Source organism: Perna viridis, chromosome 3, assembly GCF_037379345.1.
Source record: "Perna viridis isolate PV_CMFRI_1.1 ecotype Kerala chromosome 3, ASM3737934v1, whole genome shotgun sequence".
NCBI classification, from domain to species: domain Eukaryota; kingdom Metazoa; phylum Mollusca; class Bivalvia; order Mytilida; family Mytilidae; genus Perna; species Perna viridis.
The window spans coordinates 323,819-350,740 of NC_142447.1; the positions used below are offsets into that span (position 1 = coordinate 323,819).

The 26,922-nt window shown below is 32.5% G+C and overlaps 1 protein-coding gene across 2 annotated transcripts; it reads left to right on the top strand.

The window, feature by feature from the left end:
* LOC148620553 (KAT8 regulatory NSL complex subunit 3-like) lies at positions 1-25,452 on the top strand. Of its 2 annotated transcripts, none has more exons than XM_088574185.1 (14): positions 1-82; positions 4,735-4,928; positions 5,930-6,094; positions 8,787-8,877; positions 9,509-9,592; positions 9,948-10,049; positions 10,940-11,074; positions 11,780-11,998; positions 14,370-14,441; positions 16,321-16,395; positions 19,083-19,304; positions 21,861-21,968; positions 22,921-22,972; positions 23,948-25,452. In XM_088574185.1, the coding sequence occupies exons 2-14, from the start codon at positions 4,753-4,755 to the stop codon at positions 25,414-25,416; spliced, it is 2,970 nt and encodes a 989-aa protein (XP_088430311.1). In that variant the 5' UTR covers positions 1-82; positions 4,735-4,752; the 3' UTR covers positions 25,417-25,452. The 2 variants fall into 2 exon arrangements, with proteins under 2 accessions (XP_088430311.1, XP_088430313.1); XM_088574187.1 differs by having other exon boundaries at positions 5,930-6,082.
* The last annotated feature ends 1,470 nt before the right edge of the window (positions 25,453-26,922 follow it).

Here is a 26,922-nt window from a genome sequence, read left to right on the forward strand (position 1 = left end):
TCCTCTTTTTACAGAGGATTTGTCCTTCACCCTCGAAATAAGTCATGATGTTATTTAACGCTTGATTTACAGGGATACGGAGGTAAACATTAATTAGTGTCTATCTTACGAACAAAATTTCATTACTTTACCACTCTTTTATAACGAACCTTTCTTGATACCTGAATATGCGTGTCTTTCTTTCAATGATTAGTGATGAAATACCTTTCAGTTTTTTTCAATTTTTGTCAGTTGAAGCGCTAGCCTGGTCAACGCAGCACCGTCTTGCTTACGCGGTCATGTAATCCTACATACTTATGGTGATTGTTTGGGTTTTCAATCACCTAACAGAAGTTATTGTATTATTTCATAAATTTGCATATCACTAATATGTTTTTTTTCTGTTTGAAGCCAGTTGCTGAAGGTTCATCATTACCTTTCGACGTATGTCCCAAATTTCACCACTAATATCCCTTTCAGGCCTTTGGCTTTGACTACAGACAAGCCTGTGTGGCTAGAAAATTGTGATATGAAAAAGTTACATCTAGTTGATGTAAAATTATATCAAAAACTGACTTGACATAGTCAAATCGGCACCTTATTTTTTTTTGTCATTAATCAGCATGTTTATTGTTAGAAACTTTATATAATTTAGGGAAAAATCTTTTTTTAGGAAAATCAACCATTTGAACTTAAATCATCATTATTTTTTTATATATTTATTTCATCATTATTGCATTGAATATACTTATTGTCCACAGGCATCTTGGAAGTTATGCCAGATGCACCCATGTTATGGTATTTTGTCTTGCATTTTCAAAAGATTTCTCAAGATGCTTTTGTATCAGCTTCATTGTCCTTTTTGAAAACATCTTTGAAGAACTTCCTTCAAAGGGACATCAGAAATACATGTACCACTGAGTGAAATTACCTTAAAAACCCGAACAAAATGCTGCAAAATGAACTTTCCAACATATTTTTCATGTCAAAGCTGTTAACGTGTGTCCACAAACAAATATGTCCGTGTGCAAGGTTTGTGGCAGACAATTTTAGAACACAATTGAACATTTCACTATGGACTGCTCGTGTACTGACGTCATAAGAGACACATATTGGAACACGGTGTTAGGAGTTTTTGGGGTCGAAACATGTTTACCTTGACAGACATTTCTCAACTAACAGATAATGCTTACTCCAAGTGATTCTTGTTAATGTCGCTGTGTTAATGGAACATTGTCTTAAGTCTAGAGTCTGGTGTCATTCCCAAATTTATTAACATTTTATGCAAAGTTTCTAAAAGAGTGGGTAATTTGAAGAACTTTAATTTATTCGTAGTTGTCTTTTTTTTTTTCTTTTTTTTTCCAAACTGATCTGATAAATACTTCACCTTTCTTTTTTAATCTTTGTACATGCTAATCTAACTTATCGAATCATCACTTATTAACTTCAGTTGAAAACTTCAGTGGAATATCATTTAATTCAGTTATATGTAACTAATTAGAATATTTGGTTAATTGTTATAAATAAAAACAGTACATTTAATAGGTAATTCAAATCAGATTAGTCATCACACTTTTTCTGGATCAAATATAATTTGAAATAATAACTTGCAATAAAAATAGAAATTAAATTAAGAATTTATGTCATACATGCAATAAACAACAATATTTAATTCAAATTCAAATAATTTATAAGATAAATCACATTCAGGTACTATGATAATGTAAAGTTGCTGATTTGACTAGGTCCAGATTTGATTTTTTAGGTGCCAAAATAACCATTATGACAGGTGCCGATTTGACTTGTTACCATTTTTTTCAGTTCTGCAGAGAGTGCAAAAATAAACAAACACCTCAGATTCTTCTGATATAGTCCACTCATTTACACAGTTTAAATCACTTATTTTGTCTAGGTGGCTATTGTCCTTCTGTTGACCAGTATATCAATGTGAAATCAAAAGAGTTTACCTTTAATACATAGGGAACATCTGAAAACATTATCCGGACTTAGTTCATTTTTGCCCTCTCTGCAGAATTGATAAAATTAAAACAGTAATATTCAGGCCAGTTTTTGATATAATTTTAAATAAAATGAATGCAACTTTCTCATATTTAAAGGATACTATGCCTTACTTTTAAAGATACAGAGGTTTGTCTGTAGTCACGGGGAAATTAAAAGTGAAATTGAGGCCATAATTGTTGAAAGGTCATAATTAACCTTAAACAATCTTTTATAGTTTTTCTGCATACATGTATGTTGTTAAAAATAAATGAATGTATGTCAAATATTGCTGACATGAATTCATTTACCCTAGAGAAGTTTCGATAAGTACTCACTGAGGCTTTAAACAGACATTACTGTATAAGACAAATTGTTCAAATGTTTGATTTTACTTTTTAATGTTGCATCTATTCAGATGAAAATGCAATCAATATGCAGTCAATATACTTCATATGTGTCTAGTCAATATTAAGATACGTTGTATTTTAATTCATTTTTACCAAATACAGATTTTCTTCTGAATTTTATGTATTTCTGAATAAAGATTTTTTGGGGATAGAGATGACAAAAAGGAAATATAAATACAGTTATATAACTTCACTAAAAAACTCAATGAAGGTTGAAAAACAACTTAGATGTAGTAACAAGAATGTTCCTATGCACGTGTATGTTTTTAAGACTCCATTATACTCAAGTAAGTTTGCAGATGAACAGAGGGGGAAAGTTCAGAGCATTACGACATCCATTTTTGGGGGGGTCACAAAGTTACAAATAAAAATGGATTAAGTAAATTTTGTTAAAATACTTCGAGAGAATGAAATTAAGTGTTTTACGTATTTACATGTAATTCTAAAATTATGTTGCATTACAGTGTTTTCAAATGTGCAAATTAGAGAAAGTAATTCAGCACACCCTGTACTTGTACATGCATATTTTTTTTGTGATTGATTTCACATGCTGACTGATAACACAAACAAAGACCATAAGCTTCATGTTAGTACATTTATGATTAACAGTCATTAGTAATAGCATGTATTACCAGTATAGCCGTTCCTGTACTGCAGTAAATTTTTAAGGTACAATAAAAATCATGTCCTATACTGTACAGTTTCACAAGTCAAACCGTTCATGCATGTAAATCAACAATATTCTGTTTTTTTTTTGTCATCTGAATTTCTGGTCTTCCATAAGATCCATCTTCTGGAATTGTATGTTCATTGTAAAAATGTGTCAACATTCCAGATTAACCTTTTGATCACATCACAAGTGAAATATTAGTCTGATTATGTCAGAAATTTTATTGCCTGTTATATATCTCTGTATCCAATTGTGTATTTGTTATCAACTTCCAAGCATAGACCTCAGTGAAAAAAAAAGCTGGGGAATGCCAAATCTTGCATGTGCATGTGTACATGTAGTTTTTGGCTCATTAAACATTGACCACATATTAGTTCACTCTCAAGCTTCACATGTGTTGTATATAATTGTCAATTACAACTCATATGCAAATATCTTGAGTATCACATGTGCAGCCACTTCTTTTCCACACAAAAACAAAAATCATCTTGAAAATTGCAGAAATGTAAACATTTTTACGTTTTTGTAAATATTGCACAACTACATGTACAATGTACATGTAAATGTACTGTAACATTTGTGCATGTATTTCTGGAATTACATTAAAATTGTTATCAAAAATAGCTCCTATTAAGTATTTGCAACCATTTTGCTATACTACTTAGTACTACATGTACTTCCTAAAAATAAGCTTTAATTAAATTCTGAAAAATGCACAAAATAAGACACCAGAAAAGGGTCCTGACTGGACCAACCCCTTTAGTGAGCAGACTGGCAAGACCTGCTTCAGTCATGAAAATTGCTACTTGTAGATCTACATGTACATGTACTCTTTGACCAGTAGAGCAGCTGATTATTTTGTTATATTGGTTACTAGGATAACTCATGGAAGTAACTTTGATTTATTGTTTTAAGAGTTACTAAGAAGAGTTGAATGCAGAGGATTACTCCTGTAATGACTCCTATGAAGTTTAAAAAATATATAAGAACAGTAATTTTTATAATGAGAGTAACTTTTTCTTACTGTTAATCACTAAGATGAACATCCACATTACAAACTAGGCAATTCCATTCTGCCTTATGTCAGACAGCTTCCTTTAAAGCCCTCTAACTATCAATTTCAAAATATTTTTTGTTCTATTTAACTTGCACAAATGTATTAATCTCAATCAGAACTACTTGGCCATTTTTGCATGCTAATCCTCTGTGTAACCAGAAAGGCAGAGTTGTTCTGATTGCTATTAAACTATGCTAAAAAAATTTTGTTTGGGGTAAAAGGCTTTCTGTCTTGATTTATTTTTGTCCATCCAGCACCACTGCATAATCCAATTCTTTGAACAACATAGCTTTATCTGCTATTAACCAATCACGAAGGCTGTTATATACGCTTTGTCGGACAACAATGTTAATCACTTACCTAAGTTATCTACCTTTGTCAACGGAAGTGGTTAAAAAATCAAAACTATAAATGACGATGTTTTTTTATTATTATTCTAGCATGAGGGAACAGTTGCCCAAACATTTTTTTGGGCCAGCAACTTCATGTCTTTTGGGAACTTTTAGTCACCCGAATACAAAACAGGTCACATTTGGTGAGCAGGCAACTGGCCATTTTTGGCTTTGTTCCTGAGAAATCCTAGTCACAACCTTTAGTTATTACCATGTTTTATATTGTAGTATATTTAGTAGAAGAAAATGGAGCTGCAAAACCAGTTACCAGTGTATCTAATGGATAGGGGCAGTATGATCAGTATGGATCATTGTTATTCCAAACCGTGGAGTGCCCACCCTGATGCCAGTAATGCTAGACCTGCTAAAAAGATATACATGGTTAAACCACCTCATCTTACACAAGCAATGGTTCAGAATAGGTATTTTTTTTTTAATTCAAATTTGTTTTCTCAGCAGCTCTACAGACAATGGCTTTTAAGTAAACTTCTAACACAAGTGATTTAATCAGAAATAAATAAATACACATTTTTTTAAAATGAAAGAAAATAATCATCTTGACAGAAGAAGTCCTTTGTCAAAGTACATCAGATGTACAAATTGCAAAAACTTACTTCTTGAAAGTCTTCTTGAAAGTTTTACTGACATTTGGCCAGGCAACATACATGTATGTCACCCTATCAGATTGACAAAAATGCTGGACTAAAACTTATAGAGAATATCTTGTTTAAATAATGCTTACTTTGCATCTTGTGTAGTTTTCCTATTATTTTAGTATTGAAGATCCACCTTTTCATTTTCACGAATTCCTATATTTAGCTTTATAGTTATTGGACTTGTAGGGAGGATAGCAGTTGGTACTGTTGACTGTGTATAACACCCTCACCAAGTTTGGGGGTACATGTCCATCTGTCTGTCCTAGATACATGTAACTTTGATCACAACTCCTTCTAGTATAGCACTCACTGGAGTCTTAAGAAGTTTTACACAATGTTAGATTACAGCTTACATGTACATGACATTTGATTGTGCATAATGTCAGTTATTTCTTTTTCAACAAGCTTTGTGACAAATATTACTTTGAACTTAGATATTTTTCAGCATACTGACATCTGATGTAATGTTTTCCGCTACTCCTGAGCTCTTCAAATAATCATTGGCTGGATTCTCATGATTCTTTATTCACTGCTAGATCAGTATTTAAAGATGTCAATATTGCAAGGAATTTTCTTTTTTAAACATGTTTTGTAATAGATATGACTGGAAATTTTTCAACTTGCTGTTTGAAGTAATGTTGTCCTATATTATTAATACATCTTATAAAACTTCATGTTGTGATATATCTCTACATGTACATGGAGATATGCATGTTCTGCAATAGTTCTGTATGTAACAAAGTTATGAAATTCATTTATTTTTACAGGGAAGTAGAAGTTGATTTATGTTCAATCACAGAGCCTAGCAAACCACCATATGACATGGCAAAAGCAAAGACCCTTATGCAGGAGTGTGGACGTCATGTACCTTTGATGAGGACGGAGGAATCAGCAGAAGATTGGGAAGAGAGAATATCAAGGTTTAAACAAATGTCTGTTGGCTTCATGGGGAGCATGGTAACACCTCCATTACTCATTGACTCATTCATCATAATGTGATTAACTGACTCGTCCATATTTCATTGACTCATTCATCATAATGTGATTAACTGGCTCATCCATATCTAAAAGGTGAAATCTACCTGCATTTATATTTAAATATGGTAAAAATATATACTAAAATGACTTACCTGTTTTTGAACAACGACTTATAATATGGCGATTGGAAATCACAATCATCATAGAGATAATGATCATCTACAAGGGTTATGTATCTTCAGCTGATAATGGTCTTTCACAGGTGTATAATAAATTCAGAACTGATGTGTTCTATCTCATGATTATTTTTTCTAATCTCTTTGGCATATTTTTTATGTATGAACCAGTTACTGCTTGAGATTGAATCATTGTCATATAGTATAAATATTAATACATAAACATGATAAATAATGATAATGTATATATAATGTGAACTGCTCTACTTAAAATATAAATGTAATATTATTGTCAGTATTTCTGTTGTGTAAATGTTGCACTCCAAGTAAGAACTTCTGATTTCTTCATTATGTTTGTTTGAAGTTAATAACATAAAATTCTCTGTGAACAGTTGTATTGTATGATAATAGCTTCAACTTAAGTACATGTACATACATGTACATTTTTGTTTTAGTGGCTATTGATAGTTAGTACTGGTCCTGCTTCATGAGAAAAGATTAGATTTCTGTGGACCACCATAACAGGGCACCTGTCAATCTTTAAATACCAACCAAAACTTTATTACATTTTAATATCTAAACAAAGGCATCATTTTTATATAATTCCATACCCATTATTTCCATCATGGGGGAAAACATAGAACAACATGCCGTTGTTTTATGTTTGTAAGTTTTTCATCACTTGCTTACATATATGTTAGAATTCCTTTTCTTTCTACATGTAGCACAAGTATACTATTTTCACCTTTTTTAGCTCACCTGGCCAAAGCCCAAGTGAGCTATTGCCAATACTTGCTGTCTGTCGTCGTTAACTGATTTTCAAAACGGTTCTCCTCTGACACTACTACTTGACAAATTGGAAATAAACTTGTTATTAATGTTCCTTGGGGTATCCTGCATTGAACTGTTGTGGGGATTTTTGATCCATCAAAAGACATGGCCGACGTAAGTAAAAATAGAACATAGTGGTCAGATAATAGTTTTTCGCATATATCTCCAAAACTGTTTAGCTAAATTTTGACGGGATAAAAGTATTCAGCATGATGAGATCTGTCTGCCATAAAATTTTCCTTTTGGTCCGTTCAGCCATGTAATTATTGCCCTTTTTCAACGTTTTTTGCTATTATTGTTATTTCTTTCAAAAATCTTCTTCTCTGCCTATACTGGACTAATTGATACCAAACTCGGTAGGAATGTTCCCACATTATACAACTGTTGTGGAGATTTTTTATCTGTCAAAAAACATGGCTGCCGTTACTAAAAATGGAGCATAGGGGTAAGATAATAGTTTTCACATATATCTCCAAAACCATTAAGTTTAGCCAAATTCTTTTAATAGCTGAAATGATCCTTATTATTAGGACTACAAAAGTTTTCAGGGATGAAAGTTGTCAGATGACTCCTTGTAAGAGTTATTGCCCTTGAAAGAGCAAAAATGATGGGTTTTTTTTTTTACAGTTTCCAGCCAATATCTTGAAAACTATGATAGATAGAAAGAAACTTTCAATTTCTGAAATAATCCTTATGATAAGTCCTACCAAAGTCTTCTTGAGTCAAAATTGTTGGACAATTCCTTGTTAAATTTATTGCCCTTGAAAGGCTAAATTCAACCAGGTGAGCGATTCAGGCTCCTAGGAGCCTCTTGTTTTATTTTTTAGACCACACCATACTAGTAAACTATCAGTTAGCTGCATGAAGGTGTTTTTTCCACTGATTTTTTTTTCTTACTTACTTACAAAGTGACTACTGTTGGAAGCAAACTTGTTTTTAGCTTATTTACCAAAAACGATAGTTCAGTAAGGGTTAGCTCTTGTACAAGTATTGCAAGTCAATTCAGTTTAGAATGTCCATTCTGATGAATACTATGAAAGTACTGTTATTCGTGGGTACCAATTTTTATGGGTTAGGGAAGAAACGTCAGTTCGTAGATTCTTGAATTTGTGGATTTGACACTCCCAATACAAATGAATGGAACTTTTCCTTTTTGTTTGGAACTAAATTTTGGTAATTATCAAAGCAACAAAAAGTACAAAAATTGGTATCCCATGAACGATGATACTTTCACAGTATATAGATAATACATGTATAGAATGCTCAAGAAATTCAAAGAATAAAATAAATAACCATCCTTCAAAAAATATTGATTAAAGCATTAAATAAATACAAGCATTAACTGACTGTTTAAATAGATAAAAGTATATTTTAGTATAAGTCAAGTTTTCTAATAATTGTTTATTTTTTAGAACATCACAATATCTAGAGTAGAATTCCAATGGTAGAATTATTTTTACTCTAACTGGAAATGTTATGATGGAAAAACTTAAAAGAATAGATTATATATGGTGAAGAACTTTCACTTCTGCAAGAACCTTATCCACAGTAAATATTGTAATGAAAATAATACCTTGTATTTAGAAACTGCCAAGAAATATTAATTTTGTTTGTATAATGTTTTGAATTGTGAATGTAGGAATGGATGGAGTTTACAACAGAACCGTTTGTTTAACAAAGTAATGAAAGCTTTACAGTCAGATAGATTGGCCAGACTCACTTATGTAGAGGTAATATAGTGTCAGAAAAAGTATTTTGGGTCAGATAAACTTAAGTGGTGATTTTTAACCAACCTTCACAAAAAATATAGGAGCATGTGGGAGGATTTTATTTTTTATTCCGGACCAGATATTTGCTAGCCTAATTTTTGCTATGAATATAGATATGTTAAAAAGCTAAAGCCACATCAGTTTCAGGGAAGAAATATTTTAGTCACCAAAAAAATGAAAGATTTGTATGTTATAGTATCTCAACATTGAAACTGACGTGAAACACATCCTGATTTTGAAATTCCTGCCCAAATTTTGTTGGTCAATTTTTTAGAAGCGGAGGGGATGAAAATCCATTTTCCGGTATTAATTTAATTTGGCCTTGTGTAAAAATATTTTCATGTTTAAACTTGCATTTTTTTTTCTATTTTTAGCACAATATTAAAGCAAAAGTATTTAAGAAATGACATGTGGATGTATTATCATTGTCAACTTTGAACTTAAGAAATACATGTGTACAGTTTGTTTCTTGCAAAATATAATTTGACAGTGTGATTAGGTTTCATTTCTTTTTTTATCTTAAAATTATTAGCATAAGTACTACAATGAAAGAGTTTTTCCAGTACTTGACTTTTATCATGTTTTGTTTTAGACCAGAAATGAGCCTGTTATGAGAAGGATTCATATTGATAAGACATCCAGAAGGATTAGACAGGCCTTAGCTGGGGTATCTTGGGTAAGGACACAAATATCTTCATCTTTTTTGTACATTTTTAATATTAAGGCAAGGTTTAATAAAACATTCACAAGATACACTAGAAACAATGGGCATTTGTTTTCCTATTGTTATCTTATAATTTTTCAAATGTAAGTAAAAAAGTAAACATTACAGTATTTTAGAAATATTTAGGAACTTAGAACAATGTCTTGGATAATATTAGCAGATTGTTAAAAATAACTTAGAAATAATGCCAAAATAAGTGATATACATGTAGATCAAAATGTCTTAAGCATCTCAAAAAAGTTGTATGTACTTAAACCATAACTAGCAAAGCATTCTTGTCTACAGTTGAGGGATATTTAATTTTCAGGATCCTAAACTGACACAATGGCTTCACAGTTTGTTGATAGAGAACTTAAGTATACAGATGTTAGGATCATATTTAGATGTTCTTCAGACATTGAGAGCTAAGGTAAGTACAATTCAACATGAGAATCATGCAGAATAGGTGATACATGCATATTTTTGGCTCACTTCTTAATAGTTGAAATGCCTCTAGTAAGCTCCATTGACATCAGTTTGAACAATTTTGTTTCAGCAAAACTTGAAAAATGATAGGAACGTATTCCATGCACAAGTGATTTTATTTTGGTTCACAATAATCAATTGATTATCCTATTTATTAGGCTAAAAAAATATGATAGGTTCTCAGGCCCTGCTGCATCCCTTAAAACACTCCCACATCTGTGATTTTTATTAAATCTGGAAATTTTATATCCAGACCGGAATCAGCTTTATGTTAGTTAACGGAAACGTCTGGGTGCTTGACAAATAGGTAAAAGTATTATGATTATGAGGCTGTTATTTAACCTTGATCATTAAAAATGAAAGTTAGTCTCCCACACCTTTTTTTTATAAAGTGGCCTGTGAACCTAGGCATTTTTTTTGTATGGCCTTATGTATCTTTTCATTAAAAAATATTGTCGTTTGATTGGTAGATTGATATTCAAATCATATGTGATGTCAAATAAAGTTTATAGCCTTGCAAGAGAAAAGTAATGTGACATTTTGGGGTGAGAAAGTCCAAGGGTGAAATACAGAATTTATTTCACATGATAGTTATCATATCTTATTACTCAAGGAACATTCCATAGTTCACTGCCTCCTATGCCATAAGTTTCTACTAATAATCTAAAGTGAAGTAAACACATTATACAAGGGAGATAATCTAAAGTGACGTAAACACATTATACAAGGGAGATAATGTAAAACAAAGTAAACACATTATACAACAGATATGATCTGAAGAAACAAGTATGATCATTTGTTAGGTTTTGTAATTTGATGACTTGATATTTCCAGCTTCCTACTATGATAGATAAGATGATAGCCATGGGTTTAGCCAATGGTAAACCAGCCACATCCATTGAAGCATTACATCTTTTGTTAAAGAGACCATGGGATCCAGTCCTTAGCACCTACAACCAACAAAAACCAGTAAAGTATCAGTTCTATCAGTTGATTTGAGGAACAGCACTTGTATCTTTTTTGTATATTGGACCACATCAAGAAGTTAATACTCTATACATGGAATGATCCTCTTATAAATGTGCATCAAACATTATGAACATGTACAGTGTATTATTAGAAAATATATTTTGTTAATTTCAACAACAGTAGGAAAAAAACAAGTGTTGCAGCATAGCCAAGGACGGTAGTTTCTCCCATTTGAAGCTGGTGATTAAAAATGAATGTGACTTCATAACAACCGGATGGTGATTAAATTTCTGTGAGAGTTTTTCCTGTCATTTCCCTTTTCTGAGCTTTCTTCAGACTTCATAGGATAAACCAATGTTCATTAATCCTATTCTTGATTTAAATTATTTCTTCACTCTCTATGGTAAAATTAAAATTTTAACATGCTTGCTAACACTTACTTGTTGAATATTTAGTTTTACCATCTCGAGTGGAAAAATACATGTAAATTAAACCACTGATTACAGAAGGTGAATCTCTAGCTAAATTTGGTAAGGTTTGATATTCTTTACCTGAATAACTGCTGACTAAAATGATGCATGTGATGAAGTTTCTACCCAATTTCACCATGAGTGTTGTTGAATCAAAACTCGGTTTTTCATTGTGTTTATGTAGAGTTTGTGCCATATTTGAAAATAACAACGTTTTTTTTTGTTTTTTTTTAAGCAAAAGCTACCCGGAAATCCATTGATTATAGTAGCACCTTCTGTACCATCTGCTGGTGGCCATAATTACTCTAAAAGAACAAGATTCTGGAATTCTCAGTTATCTAACCTTGGCAAGGTCATACCAGTCACCATGCACACTGTGAATGGCAGTAAAGGGGTTGGTGTTTCACAGTGTCTGGAACATATGGTTGGAGCTGTTCATACTAAAGTTTTAGAGGTAAGGTCCAACCCTGTAACACCAGGTCAGTCTGTAATTAACTTAGAGTTTTTAGAGTATGGTCCAATCCTTTAATACTAGTTTAGTCTGTAACCAACTTTAAGTTTTAGAGGTTAAGTCTAAGGAGTGGGCGGAATATTGAAATCATCTTATCTGTCTGCCATTCTGTCAGTCCGAATTTGGTCACAATGACCTCAGCTACCAGTGGTTGAATTTATTTCTAATTTGATGTGTTGGTCTATGTAGATGGGATTTACATTGTTTGACTGCTGTATGATATCAATGTTATGCTTTCTGGGTCTTTGCTTTTATTTCATTATTTGGAATGATGTGGAAAATTTTTGTCACAGAAATCTTTATTCCTAGCAGAAAGATTGATTTCAAATTTAGTGTGTGCCTTCAACAGGGATGGTTTTTTTTTCCCACTTTTCAGAGGAATTCTGCTAATTAAAATCCTTAGTTTACCGTTACAATTCTTTTTTTTTTACTGTTGATTTATTTCCAATTTTAATAATATCTACTTTGTTTGACGACTTCGTAAAATAATCCCTGCTTTATATAGGTAGGGTATACGTTGTGAGTTATTTTGGTTGCTGTCCAATATCAACTTCCGTGGGACTTTGCCATTTTCATCATATGGTGTGGAAAAGAAAGTTTTCTTCACATGGATGGATTGATTTCAAATTTAGTGTGTGGCTTTATATAGATGATATGTTGTTATCTATTTTAGGTGCTGTTCAATATCAATTTCCTGTAGAAGTCGGGGCATGACCTTTATGTTGATTTTTATTTAAGTTTTGTGCAGTGAAAAAAAGGCAACTTTAGTGTTATCATGTATTGGCCCAAGAAATTTTTCTTTATGTAGAATTTTTTAGTTTTTTTTATGTAAGGCATTTGTACAGAAACATAGACTGTATATCCTCAAACAAACAAAGATATTTGCATGTTCCAATTCCTCTGAATGTTTACATGAGTAAGGACAGATATTGAGTTCAGTAGGACAGACGAAAACATTACTATACATTACAAAGTTAGTATTAAGAATCTGTACAAAATTTGCACTAAATCAGTGTGGGAAACCATTTTTTTCCCCAACTTGCCTTTCTGGCTAGTGGAATATTGATCTTGCTAGCCAAATAGAAATTCAACTAGCCAAATTTTTTGGGGTTTTTTTATTGTCTGTAATACCATCTGTTTTCTCTTTGATTAGACTATCTTCTGCCTTTCTTTTTCTTTAACTTTCGAATATTCCCTCCCACTGAAGTTTTTCATGTGCAATAAGTACTCTATTTCTGAACTCATATTTTAACAATAAAATTATATTTCAACAGATTCATCATTATGAAACAAGAAAATGTTTATCATTGCTTCTTGTTCATTTTTATTTTGACAATAAACAAATAATTTAAGGTAACATATTATAAATTACCAAGATAATTTTGTTTGAATACTAATTTGATTTCGCGACCATCCCATAGGTTTTGGCACATCCCTTTTATCGGAAATTACAATGGCAGATTGTAAACAATGCTTTACATCAATAAAATTCACTTGACATATTAGATCTAAAGCTAAACTTCTTATAATGTAGGGAACATGTTATTAATGTATGTTGTTACTTAAGGGATGTTTAACTAAATAACCTGTTGGCTGGTTAACTTTCCTTGGAACTTGCTAATCAAATGACTGTTGCCAAATTGACAAGTGTAAGCTAATGAGAACTTGCCAAATTACACACATACTCGTATTTGGCGAGCTGGCGAGTGGTGGTTTCCCACACTGTAAATTCAATATCATTTTATGGTAGCTCTAGCTATTGAAAACAATTTAAAGGTATTTTCTGAATTAATAAAAGTTGGATTTCTGATACATTAACAGCTTCATGCATCTCTCCACATTTTTTATGATTGGAATCCTCTAGTCACTACCTATGATCTGAGGACAGTATTCACTTTAAATAAGTAACAGAAAGTTTAAAAAATTGGCAGATTTGTATTCTGTGTTATGTGTTTGTTGTATTATATAGTATATTGTATATAATAGCCAATTTATTGCCTCAATCAGTCAGTGGTAGGTGTACCAAATCATGACAGAAACTACATTTTCATCTGTTAGAAAACTTACATTTTGAATTTTATTTAAAACAAAAATATTTCAGTCTGTTGAAAATTTTCAGAAAATTTATAGTTTCTCCCATGAACTATAAAACATAAATGACAAATTGTCATTACTGTGACAGTAGCCCACTCTTTGGTCAGTAGTTTCCCGAGTGGGCAATCTGGATTTCAGAATATCAGTAACTATTATAATATTAAATCTTATCAGCTTGTGCAATTTTTTTGGTATATCAATTTGTTTCTTTTCTTTCCAGTTGAAAGGACATTTCCAACATAAGCCAATAGTGTTATTAGGATGGGACACTGGTGCACTTATAGCTTGCCATGTAGGTATACTTATACAGAGTCACTTAATAGTCTATGTAATTCATGTTTTGATGTACATCATGTTGAGACGCAATTAAGTGGTTTGTTTGATAAGTCAGAGTGGATTAAATGAGTACTTTAACTATGATAATGGTATATTAACTTAAAGTATCCATTCTTGTGGGTTTCGAAAGTTTTGTAAGTTCACATGTTTTCTTATTACACTCCTTGAGACATTTAGGTTTCCAGCACGCACGATACCCAAACACATGCTAAACGCTCACCAAACGCACGATAAACAAACACTTCTATCTTGCGTTTAAACAAACGCACCTATCATGCGTTTAAACGCATGATAAACAAACGCTCCCAGCGTGCGTTTAAATGCACAATAGACGAAAGACGAAAAATAATAATATTGACATATAATGAAGACAGAAAAAAATGGAAAATGAAATCAATGAAATTGTATTAATTAATAATAGCAAAAGATATAAAAATAACAGTTAAATCAAGGAAATAAGAATAAACGAACGCTTCTATGGTGCGTTTAAACGAACGCTCGTATCATGCATTTAAATGAATGCTCCTATTTTGCGTTTAAACGAACACTTCTATCGTGCGTTTATCATGCATTTAAACAAATGCAAAATGGTGTGTAAACACACGATAAACGATACACAAACGCTAAAATGGGAAACTTGAACGTCTCAAAGAGAGTAAATATGTTAGTCATCATAGTTTTTAATGAAAATTTGACCTTTTGCTAGTTATTGACCTCTGTTTGATCTATTTTGTACATATGTTTGATATTCATAAATAAAATATGTTTAAATTAAACTAAACTCCCCACAAAGTTTGAGGTAGGGCTAAATAAGAAAACCCTGTCTGTTTATATCTGCCAGTTGATCCGTTCATGAGTACAAATATCTTGTAAGCAAAACTGTTCCTAAATTTATAAGGAATTTTATACAAAAGTTTGTCATCTTTTGTAAATGTACATGGAGGAAATAATTATTGTCAAATGCTTTCAATGGAAGATATATACATGGAGGAAATAATTATTGTCAAATGTTTTCAGTGGAAGATATATACATGGAGAAAATAATTATTGTCAAATGCTTTCAATGGAAGATATGCAACTGAAGGGTTTCTAATCTAAATAATAGAAAAAAAACACAACAAGCACAATTTCTTCTAAACCACTTCAGGGAAATGATGAAATTTTGTAGGAAGTTGGATGTCATTATTGTTCAACGCCTCCAAAGGGAGATAATCCAATTTGAATAAAGAAAAATATCCCATATGCACAATTCCTCCTAAACTTCTCAATTTTTTTGAAGAAATTTTAAAGTAAGTTATGGTGTCATTAAGGAGTACAGTTATTGTTCAATGCATGCTAAGGGAGATAATTCAATTTATATTATACATGATAGACTTCTTCCAAAACCTGCTTTGTGTATCTGTAACTTAGAAAGTATGAAAAGAATATTATTCAGACTTTGCACATTATTAAAATACACTGTGAAAATGTGCCACTTCTATTTCAGACAAAAGTTCCTTAGTTTTGCTATATATTTAGCACACTGAAACAGCCATTTTTCAGCAGTGTAGGCTATCATTAGTACATTACCTCAGAAAATTTGAAACCTGCGCTGTACATTTTGCACTTGTTTAGTGTTGGTTTTATTGATATATACTCTGTGCACCCTTACAGTTCCTGTTTATACATGCTTTATTATTACAAAATTAATTAGGGTATTTAAAATTTTTGGCCTTACGTTTAAATTTTTTTCTAGACACAAGGTCTAGAAATTTACAAGAAGCATTAATTTTTCTGAGAATAGTCCTGTATATGTTTTGTACTTATAGACTTAAGGATTTAATTTGATGTTTCAGGTAGCTTTACAGGAACAAGTTGCAGCAGTGGTGTGTTTAGGTCTCCCTCTAAGTGGTATTAGTGGTAATAGAGGGGTAGGTATCATTTGTTATACCACCACTCAGAGTGGTAGCTATATCACTATGTTCATCTGTACTTTACACCTTTTTTGTAACAGATTTTACTTAGATATTTGGTGTATTGCTTTTGCATGACTTGTACCATGTCTCCCATTTCCAGGTTTCTTACTCATTTACTGGTACTTCATGTTTATTGTACTACGACTAAGTAATTTTAAAGGTGATGTATAATGGATTTTTTTGGAAGGCATGCTTTTTGGTATATTGCTTTTGGAAGATGAAGACTTGTGCCATGTGTTTCTTATGAGGCATGAAAGAAATAGTTGCATGGGGATATTCTTTAATAGCGTGATGAAGTGTGTAACATCTTGTCTGCATGTCATATTATGTTGACTTGTCCAAAAGACAAGTTACTTAAGAGGTTTCAGCTGCCCTTGTCATTTGAATGGTGTGCTGGAGGAGGCAGGTGGCAAATATTGAATTCATCTTATACCAGCAGTGTTCTAGGATTTCCAATTACCTGTTACCCGTGGTAAATGAGTTTTTAGGTCAGGAAAGTCATTTGGGAGCCTTTGGTTACCCTTGGGGAAGTAAAGTTTGGGTATGTTGAAAATGAGTCCTTACTTTCCCAACCTGTGGCAATTATTTCTGAATTTATTTCAGCAGAATTTTAAGTTTTATTTTAGAAAACGTGATTGTTTTGTTTTGCATTTTTTATTCATCACAATCCTATCAGCACTTGTAATTAGGGTAGATCTCTTTTCTTCCATTGAAGTCAAACACGATCGTGATGGGGAAAACGATAATTTTCGATCCGAAAACAGTAAAATAAGAAAATCTGGCTTTCAAAATTTGTAATTTTGGACAGATAAAGAGTTCCTTTCATCATTATATATTTGTTTGCAAATTAATATGAAATATATTGAGGGGAGAGGGGGCACCTGAGTCTGAGAAAGGTGACTATAGGGTAAAAAGCCATGAAAATGTAAAACTTCTCTGCTTCTCAGAAATGATTGCACTTGTTACCAAATCATATGACACATATTTTGTCTTTGAATTGTTACTTTCAATATGGGTAAGTTCATTTAAAGTCTGGGTAAGTCATTTTTTGGAGGCCACTTATCTGTGGTAAGTCGACCAAAAAATCCTAGAACACTGTACCAGTATTTAATGTGATTTGGACCATTTGAAATAATGTACCCAGTCACTCAAAGCTTTTTAATTTTGACTTCCATAGTTTTTTTTGTTTTTTTTTTAATCAAGCTTGCTTTTCAGCTGCAGAAGGCTCTCCTGGTTTTGACACTCTGTATGTTTTCTTGTTGAAAGGCAGATCATATGAAACTCGAACAGGCCATATCAGTTTTCCGTAGTCGAACTGCGTGTATTGGACCAACATTTCCAACATGCATCATATTTGTTCTAGATAAAGTAATTCATTTCATGGATTTTGCATGTTCTTGTGTTTTGGACTAAGTTATTCAACCTTATTGTGCGTTGTCCAGATAAATGGAATAAATGGTACAGGTGACTTAGGTGGATTAAAGTTTCCATCTAAGTAAGGCTAATTGTCTGTTTTCATTATCCTGAGAGAGCAATTACTGTGTACCTTAGTTATTGATGAATTTTTCCTACATGTAATCTATTTATTTTATATTTATTGGTCTTTGTTAACTTTCCCAAGACAAAACATTTGATTAACACCTTAATGCCACTTGAAAATTTTGAAGGGCTCATGCTTTTAAGGTGTAGAAATAATTTCTAGAGAAGTATTCTACTTCAATTAAATTATTTATATATGAATTATGTAATTGACTCCAGCATTAAAGGTAAACATAATTATTTGATGTTTAACTTGTATAGCTGTCTGTTACAAAATACTCAACATTTCAAGTCATCAACATTAAACTAAATTCTGTTATGTAATATTGTGATGATTTGCTGCTCAACCAAAGCTTTATGCATGAGAAAACTGACAATATGGGCAAAAGTTTTAAAAAAAAAACATGATGAAATCTTTTTTTACGGAGTTTGTTTGGAATTTGGTTAACAAGGATGATTTTTAAGATAAAAATAAAATGCCTTTGGCTTTTCCATTTAAATTAATTAACCTGTGACCAATTGTTTTCCACTGCTACATATCATAAAAAAAAATTGAGAAATATCTGTAATCAGGCATCAGTCTTACACAGTCATCCATTTCCTTAACAATTTCCAACTTTCAGTTTATATAGCTGCTCAATTTGAAAAGGCAGAAGTAACGACAAATCACCTAAACATTGGTGCCAGACAGCAACACACCATTATTAACCCTCATGCACACAGCAGATAATCAGATTGAAAATTGCAGATTTTAGATTCTTTGAAGTTGTTTTTTGAAATACATCTAGAAACAGTGACAATTTTAGAAAATTTGCCTTCAAAAAGGTATCTTACCCTTGACTATTTCAATGGTTGTGGTAACAGGAATTGGGTATTCTGCAGTCTTTAGTAATTCTTATATACATACATTTTGTTAATTTTTGTTAATTTTCTTTCTTGTACTAGGAACTTTTTTAATTTTGCAATCTCTGTTACCAAATTGTTCATATTTTAGAATTGAGGTCCTTTATTAGACATTAACATACCAACCATGTTTATTTTGGGAAGTTGAAGATCCCTTAGTAGACATAATCAATTAACCACACCCACTATGTTCATTTTAGGATGTTGAGGATCCCTTATTAGACATGACCATACCCACTATGTTTGTGGTTGGTCAAAATTCAACAACAACAAACATTGATGACATGGAAGATCTGAGAGAAAAGATGAGGGCAGAGAATGCTCTTGTCATTGTGGGTGGAGCTGACAACAGTTTAAGAATGACTAGAGCTAAGAGAAAACAAGAGGGAATCACACAGATTGTCTGTGACAAGAAGATAATGGTCAGTATTGACACTTCATTTCTGGGCATGAATTGAATATTAGTTGATAGAAAATGTACATCGTGAGCAACTTTTTCTACTAAATTTCAAACCATAAAGGATTGTTGGTCATGATTTAAGTGCTTTAGAATTAGGACCAAAAAGGGGCCAAACACATTCATTTTATATAATTTACCTCTTTAACTTAATAAACAAAAGGTTCCATATTAAGTATGACTGGGGTTGATTCTATATAGTAGTTATCATGTCCATTAAGGAGGGGCTAAAAACAAAAACATTTTGTTGGTCTAGCAGTTAGAAAAATTAGATTTTGTTTACTTGTTGTCCCCCATGACGCATTACGAGGGGACATGGAAATGCAGGGCCTCCGTCCACATTTTTTTTTATGCTTTTACCAAATAAGTTTGTTTTTGGTATATAGCCTTATTATGAAGAGTTACAGATTAAGTTCAACTTTGGTTACAGTTAAATGATTTTTATGGAAGTTACGGCACTTGGACTTATAAAATTTCAGTGAATTTACAGTTTTCCATACTTTTTTTTGTAATGCTTTCACCAATTGATTTTAAATTTGTATGTAGTCCTACTATGAGAAGTTACATATTAAGTTCAACTTTGGTTACAGTTGAATGATTTTTACGGAAATAACGGCCCTTGGACTTAGAAAATTTCAGTGAATTTACAGTTTTCCATACTTTTTTTTGTAATGCTTTCACCAATTGATTTTAAATTTGTATGTAGTCCTACTATGAGAAGTTACATATTAAGTTCAACTTTGGTTACAGTTGAATGATTTTTACGGAAATAACGGCCCTTGGACTTAGAAAATTTCAGTGAATTTACAGTTTTCCGCACTTTCTTTGTAATGCTTTCACCAATTTATTTTAGATCTTGTATGTAGTTTTACTATGAGAAGTTACAGATTAAGTTCAACCTTGGTTAGGGTTGATTGATTTTTATGGAAGTTATGGCCCTTGAAATTTCAGTGAATTTAATGTTTTCCTCACTTTTTTTTCGGTGGGGGACATTGGAACGCTGGTATTGAATTAAAATTTTGTAATATCTTCACAAAAAAAAGAAGAAAAACAAATGAAAAATTTACACAAAGAAGCATTGGATGATTAACAATCATTTTACTCTTTTGTTGTTGACATATTCATGCATTATCCATACATACCATTTGAGGTTTTGATATTTCCATTGTAATTATAATGTAATCAGAATTACAGGGTATTTTGAAAAGTAATTGATTAAATTAAATTACATGTAATCAGATTTTGGCTGAGTAATGATTACAGTGATTATTTGAAGAAATGTAATCAATTACAGCTGATTAGCGATTACAATTACAATTACCCCATCTCTAACAGTCACTTGGGTAAAAGTGCATGGATCTCTATGAAATTGTATTATTAGGTTCCATACAATAATGAAAGGTGTTGATATATTTAATGGTTTATGACAAATGGTCAGAAATAATCATGTTGTTTACTGTTACCTGGTATTTAATTGCTTATTTCTTATGTCTAATTTCAAATTTTAAATTTCTTTGAATTCTTTCACTCTAGTCAGAATCTTGTTAAACTTGTACTACAATCTAAATAAAGAGTTTTATCATGTTTGAATGTTGTATTCATACTTGTCCAATTTGTTCAAAGGTGGATCTCTGTGGTTGTGTCAAGCTGCATGCTGCAAAGCAATTTATTCATGGTTTGAAAAAAAAACCAAATGTATACAATAACAATTTTTTACTCAGGTCTTATAATGACTGGACCATTAAAATCTGAAACAAAAAGGAATTACAAGTTTATTGCTATCTACAGATTTTAAAAGTATTTATAACCACTTGCTCAATGATATCACTGAAATTTGAATAGGTCAAATCTGAAACTAGGTGTTATAAGTTGAATGGTGACGACAAAAGATCATTGTGGACTACCATTTTCTTGCTAATTTTTATCTTTCCTTTGATTTTAACAATAATTGGTTAATATAGTAAATTTGGCCTCCAGATATAAATGGTGATGATGAAAATGTTGGATAGTCATGGTTTAACTTCATTTTATGTTCTTTTCCAGAAAGTGTATACTGGGCTAATGCACGCTTTGACCTGGGGGATAACAGGGCATAGGAGTACCTCTGCCCATATTTTTTCCAGAGTTTCTAAAAGCACTTTGAATGCATTTCCAACATTTTACATTGCCTTAGGCACTCTTTTGAACTTTTTGAAGCATTTATCATTATATGCTCTTTTTCTGCAATTTTTTATCAAACATGGTAACAAAGCTTGATACCTTTAATTATTTATTGCAATGGGAGCGTTTCATGTTTTTCGAGAGCCTCTTGTTTATTAAGCATATGAACCATAAGTGCTTATATTTGTTTTTTTTTTTTTTTTGTAAATAGTGAAATGCATAACAAATAAAAAAAAAGACAACTCTTGCCTCAAGAATAGAACACTTGGGGAATATAATAGGCTTGAACTTATGTTGATGATAATAACACTAAATTTGCATTTTGATTCATATAATGATTTATTTCATGATTCAATTGAAGGATGAGATATCAGAGTTTTTAGGAGGTATACTCTCACAATCCCAGACACAGTACATAGAAACTCCAGAGGCTTCTGATGCTGAGATGAGGAAGAAACCAAAGAAAAGGGTATTTACTTAAGACATTACTCCAGATATTATTACACCTCATTGTTCTGATGTTGCAATTAGTATCAAGTAATTTTAGGTTGCTACCTTTGAACTTGAAGGGAATTAGATTTTATAGAAGTCAGGAATACAAATGTAATGTATACTTGTGCCCTTTAATTTTACATGTGTAAGTATGAAGGATGCTCTGTCTTACAAATTTTGGGGCAAGAATATCAGTAACCCTTCATGAGAATGATTTATAGTTTGGTTTGCAGCATCAATATGTTGGATTGTATCATGTGATGACTTCTTGCCTCTGCTGGGTATCAGATTGTCCCATGTGATGACTTCTTGCCTGTCCTGCTGGGTATCAGATTGTCCCATGCGATGACTTCTTGCCTCTCATGCTGGATATCAGATTGTATCATGTGATGACTTTTTGCCTCTGCTGGATATCAGATAGTATCATGTGATGACTTATTGCCTCTGCTGGATATCAGATTGTCCCATGTGATGACTTCTTGCCTCTCCTGTAGGATATCAGATTGTCCCATGTGATGACTTCTTGCCTCTCCTGCTGGATATCAGATTGTCCCTTGTGATGACTTCTTGCCTCTGCTGGATATCAGTTTTCTGTTTTGTACTTTGACATGACAAAAACTCACCAAATCTTCATGGAAATATAAAATTTGTTATGACCCTTGACATGGATGGGTTCTAATACCATATGCTATATTTGGTTAGATCCCATATGACATACCTGTATTACATTTCTGTTTTCTCAGCAACTCTGCAGTGAATGAGGTATATTTCAAAACTTCAATTACATTAGCAAGTTTTGTTACATTATTATGACACAAAGTCTTAGAATGAAATGAAAGTTTATTATTCATTTAAAATATTGAAATTCTTTGCATTGGGCTTAATTCAATAAATAATCTCCATCTTAGAATCAATCTTTGAATTTTCAGACTGAGAAGATGACAAGCCTTCCTAGTCACATTAAATCTGAACCTGATACAGGTAAGGAAAAGAACACATATTTTACGTTGACCTTGTAGCATGGGTGGCATTCAGTTTAGCTGCTGAATGTCCATTAATATATATCATTATGTGCAACTACACATTGTCTAACCTTTGTACAATTTTTTAGAATCCTTCCTGCGGTGTAGGAGATATTGAACTTATAATATTAAAAATCCATGCAGGAGAAAGTAATCCAACATGTATTAACATCCTCTAAAACTGTTCAAAGATTTTGATGAAATTCTATGTGAAAAGTAGGTATCATTTGTAGATATAGAAGGAAGAATTCCATTGAAAGAGATATTTTCCAACTTCAAAATATTGCATGATCTTATCTTATTGTGCAACTTCACTATCCAATGGATTGATATAAATTTTATATGAAGATTAAGTATTATATGATGATGTATATGGAGAACTATAATAATTGTTAGAACCTTACAAGATAATCAAAGATAAGGTTTGACATTATATAATTGTGGAATTATTTTTGTGAGCTTTCACACAGTATTGTTAGTTATACTCAGATGTCAGTTATCCTGACATAAAAGTTTTAAGTTCAATAGGTGAAAGTTTTTTTTTTTTGCTCTCAAACCATCTGTTAAAGTTCATCATTGTTTTGACACCATTCACTGACTTATAATTGATGGCTAAATGACCAAAAAACATAAATATATTGTATGATGTGATTGTTGTATATCTAACTATTCAATGTACAATTAGATTAGAATGTTAAAAAGTTGAGTATTGTATTTCTTAAGATGGTTAAATTCAAATATTTCTTGCAATTTAGCTAAATGTTTGAAATTTTAGATTGAACTATTAAGACAGTACAGTAAAATAATAATCTGCTTGTTATATACTGCCAATGTAATCCTGCATCAATACAGATTTTACTCAATGCATGTAAAATGTAGCCTAAACTTTTTCTAAAAATATATTCCCTAAATTTATACAATATAAATTTTTCAGGGCCTGTTATTGTACATAAACGTAAGTCAACCAGTGCTACAGCTCCTCCAAGGAAAAGAATCAAATCAATGTCTGATGGAACATCTACACAGGCGATACAGAATGCACCAGAACTCTCTGGCTTACTACGTGGACAGAGACAAATTCAGGACATCAAACATGAAATAAACATACAGAATCGGATGTTAAAGGAGGGTTCTGCTCTATATTCTGATCTCAAGGCTCAGCTTGCTGCTAAAGCTACCGCACATCAAGCTCTTGCTCAACAGGCAGGAACTCTCACATCAGCAGAAATTAAAGCACAACTTGCTGCTAAAGCAGTTGCCCAGCAGTCTCTGGCAGCATCACTAGCTGCAAGTGTGAATAGCGTAAGACAAGTATCAGCCAATACTATGACAACTGTAGCAGACACAAATGTTGATCAAACTATGTTACCACCTCATGTACATACATCCACAGAGCACACACTACCTAGCCTGGCATCAACATTATCATCATTACAGAATGCTCTGAGAACTGGAGGATATAAACCATCAGTCCATGTCACTTCCGCTACATCTATGACCAGTCATATTCATCAGCTACTAACTACTGTTAATAGGGCCCCAGAATCTCCACAGCCAAAACCACCAAAATCTCTACCAACATTGTTATCATCATTGAAGTCACCAGTAAAGTCATCGCCTGGTAGTATTATTGAAGTCAATAATACAAATCTTACCATGATTCCTGATCCCATTCCATCACCAAATAATTCAACTACCACCCAGACAGACACAGAAAAGATCCAAGCCATTCAAAAATTACAATTTCATGACTTTCCACTGACTACCGCTAGTCTTATAAAGTTCCCAAACCCAACTGTAATGTCACAACCGAGTTTACTTACTCCACAAAATCTGAATAAGAGCCCTATCCATTCTGAGGAAAGTAAATCTCCAACAATACAGATCATTAGGGAGAATAGTGAATCATCAGGTACCATGACCCTGGAGATGAAAGAATCACCACCTAGACCTACACGTCCGTCTATTATTAGTACAGTCACAGAGGGTAATATTGTCACTGTCAGTCTTACTAGTGACAAAAGCATCATTCATTCAGCTCCATCTGCAACAAAAGTTCATACATCTGGATCTGCAGCAATAAAGCCTGTAGTCTCTGCACCAATGGAAACACTTGGTAAAGTAAACTCTCTTCTGGAATCCAGCCCTGTCCTACAGAGAACCGTAACAACTATAGTGACACCATCTAATACTGTTAGTTATTCTGTCTCTAAGGCTGTGGAAACAAGTCCTAAGAAGACAACTATAACTGTGACATCCTCTTCACACACCACAGTATCCAAGTCTAATAAAGCTACATCTGCAGCCACAACATCTTATACTGCCACTCCTAAGTCAGTCCTGTCAACTGTAGCTGCTACCAGAACAAGACGCATTAGAACTCCAAAGCAATATGATTTGTAAATTAATTGTTGTAGAATAAATTATGTATCAGTTTAACTTTTTTTTTTATTTGATATTAACATCTCTAAAAAGATTGGTGGTGACTGCGATTTTCTTAATGAGGTGTAATATACACAAATGTACCAGAAGATTTAGGGATCTAACTCAAACCCATCTAACAACATAGTGACATCTATAGACTAATTACCATCATTTCGCTTGTGCATATAAATAGTTTGAAAGAATATATAAAGTCTGCACATTTACAGAGTTAACTGCTCTTGAACTGCAGGAAAGCAGTACAGCAATATGATTGCTGTATCAAAACAAATTTGATAGACACAAACTTATTTGATAAATGTTACATATCTTCCAGCGGGGCTCTCAGATTTATTACTCAAAAAGAACCTGTATATAAAGTTTTCTATAACCAGAAGTGGGAGGGTAATCGTAGAAGGAAATTGTTGGTATAATGTCTAGAAAAAAACCTTGTGAACTTATTTCCATTTTAAGAAGACAACCAAATACTTATTATAAGTCACTACTTGAAAATTCTACCACGATAGTCATTCTTTCATACGTACTTATATTGATGCTTTCGCGTAATTTCTGTGTTGTATAATATAGGAATTAGTTGTGGCTTTACTAAACTTGTAAGTGAACCTTGATGTATCGACTGTTCGGTCAGATGTCGTTGTAAAGGTTTTTAAGTTAGATCTAAACTACACAACTCAAAATACATCTTTATGCCTGGAATATAAAGGTAAGGGTACATCACACTGACCCCATGAACCGCTCGGAGAAAGGCACTCCCACCCCTGGAACCATTTAGAGGTAGGCCCACCCCCTCAACCATTCACAGGATTTGATGGAACTTTTAAAATCTGGACATATTACGCATCATATGCAGATTGCAGTGGCGGATCCGGAGAATCGCCTAAAAGGGGAAGGGGCGCAAAAATTGTTCAATACTTTTTTACACGTGCATATACACACAAAAATACGTTATTTTCATAAATTTTCAAATTCATTGATCCGCTTTAGATTGACGTGATATTGTCGGATAATTCTTTGGGGATATTTATTGCAGTAAGAGTTGGACATTATGTGCAGGGTGCAAGTGATGTAGGGTGTGGAATATCCATTTTTTGCTTGCCTTAAATATTTCTGCAATACATTTGTATATATACATATATATATGTTGCTGAAGTGACATTAATTTCAGCTATCTTTCTACATTATAGGGGAGAGAATCTTTCTAGATTGACACCTTACGAAAAATTATAATTTCAAAAAAGTTAAGGCAAGACTAAGATCATTAATTTTCTCTGTTGTCAAGATCGCCGCTAAAGAAGAATTCATCACTGGCCAGTCTTTTTATGATATTAATTCTAATAATTCATTAGTTTTGGACAGTCTGTTGATGAATTGTTCCTACACCATCTACACACATTCGAAATGGAATCCGTGTTATGCTTCTATAGATAATAATTCCGTTGCTAACATCTTAACTATCTTCTTTCAAAT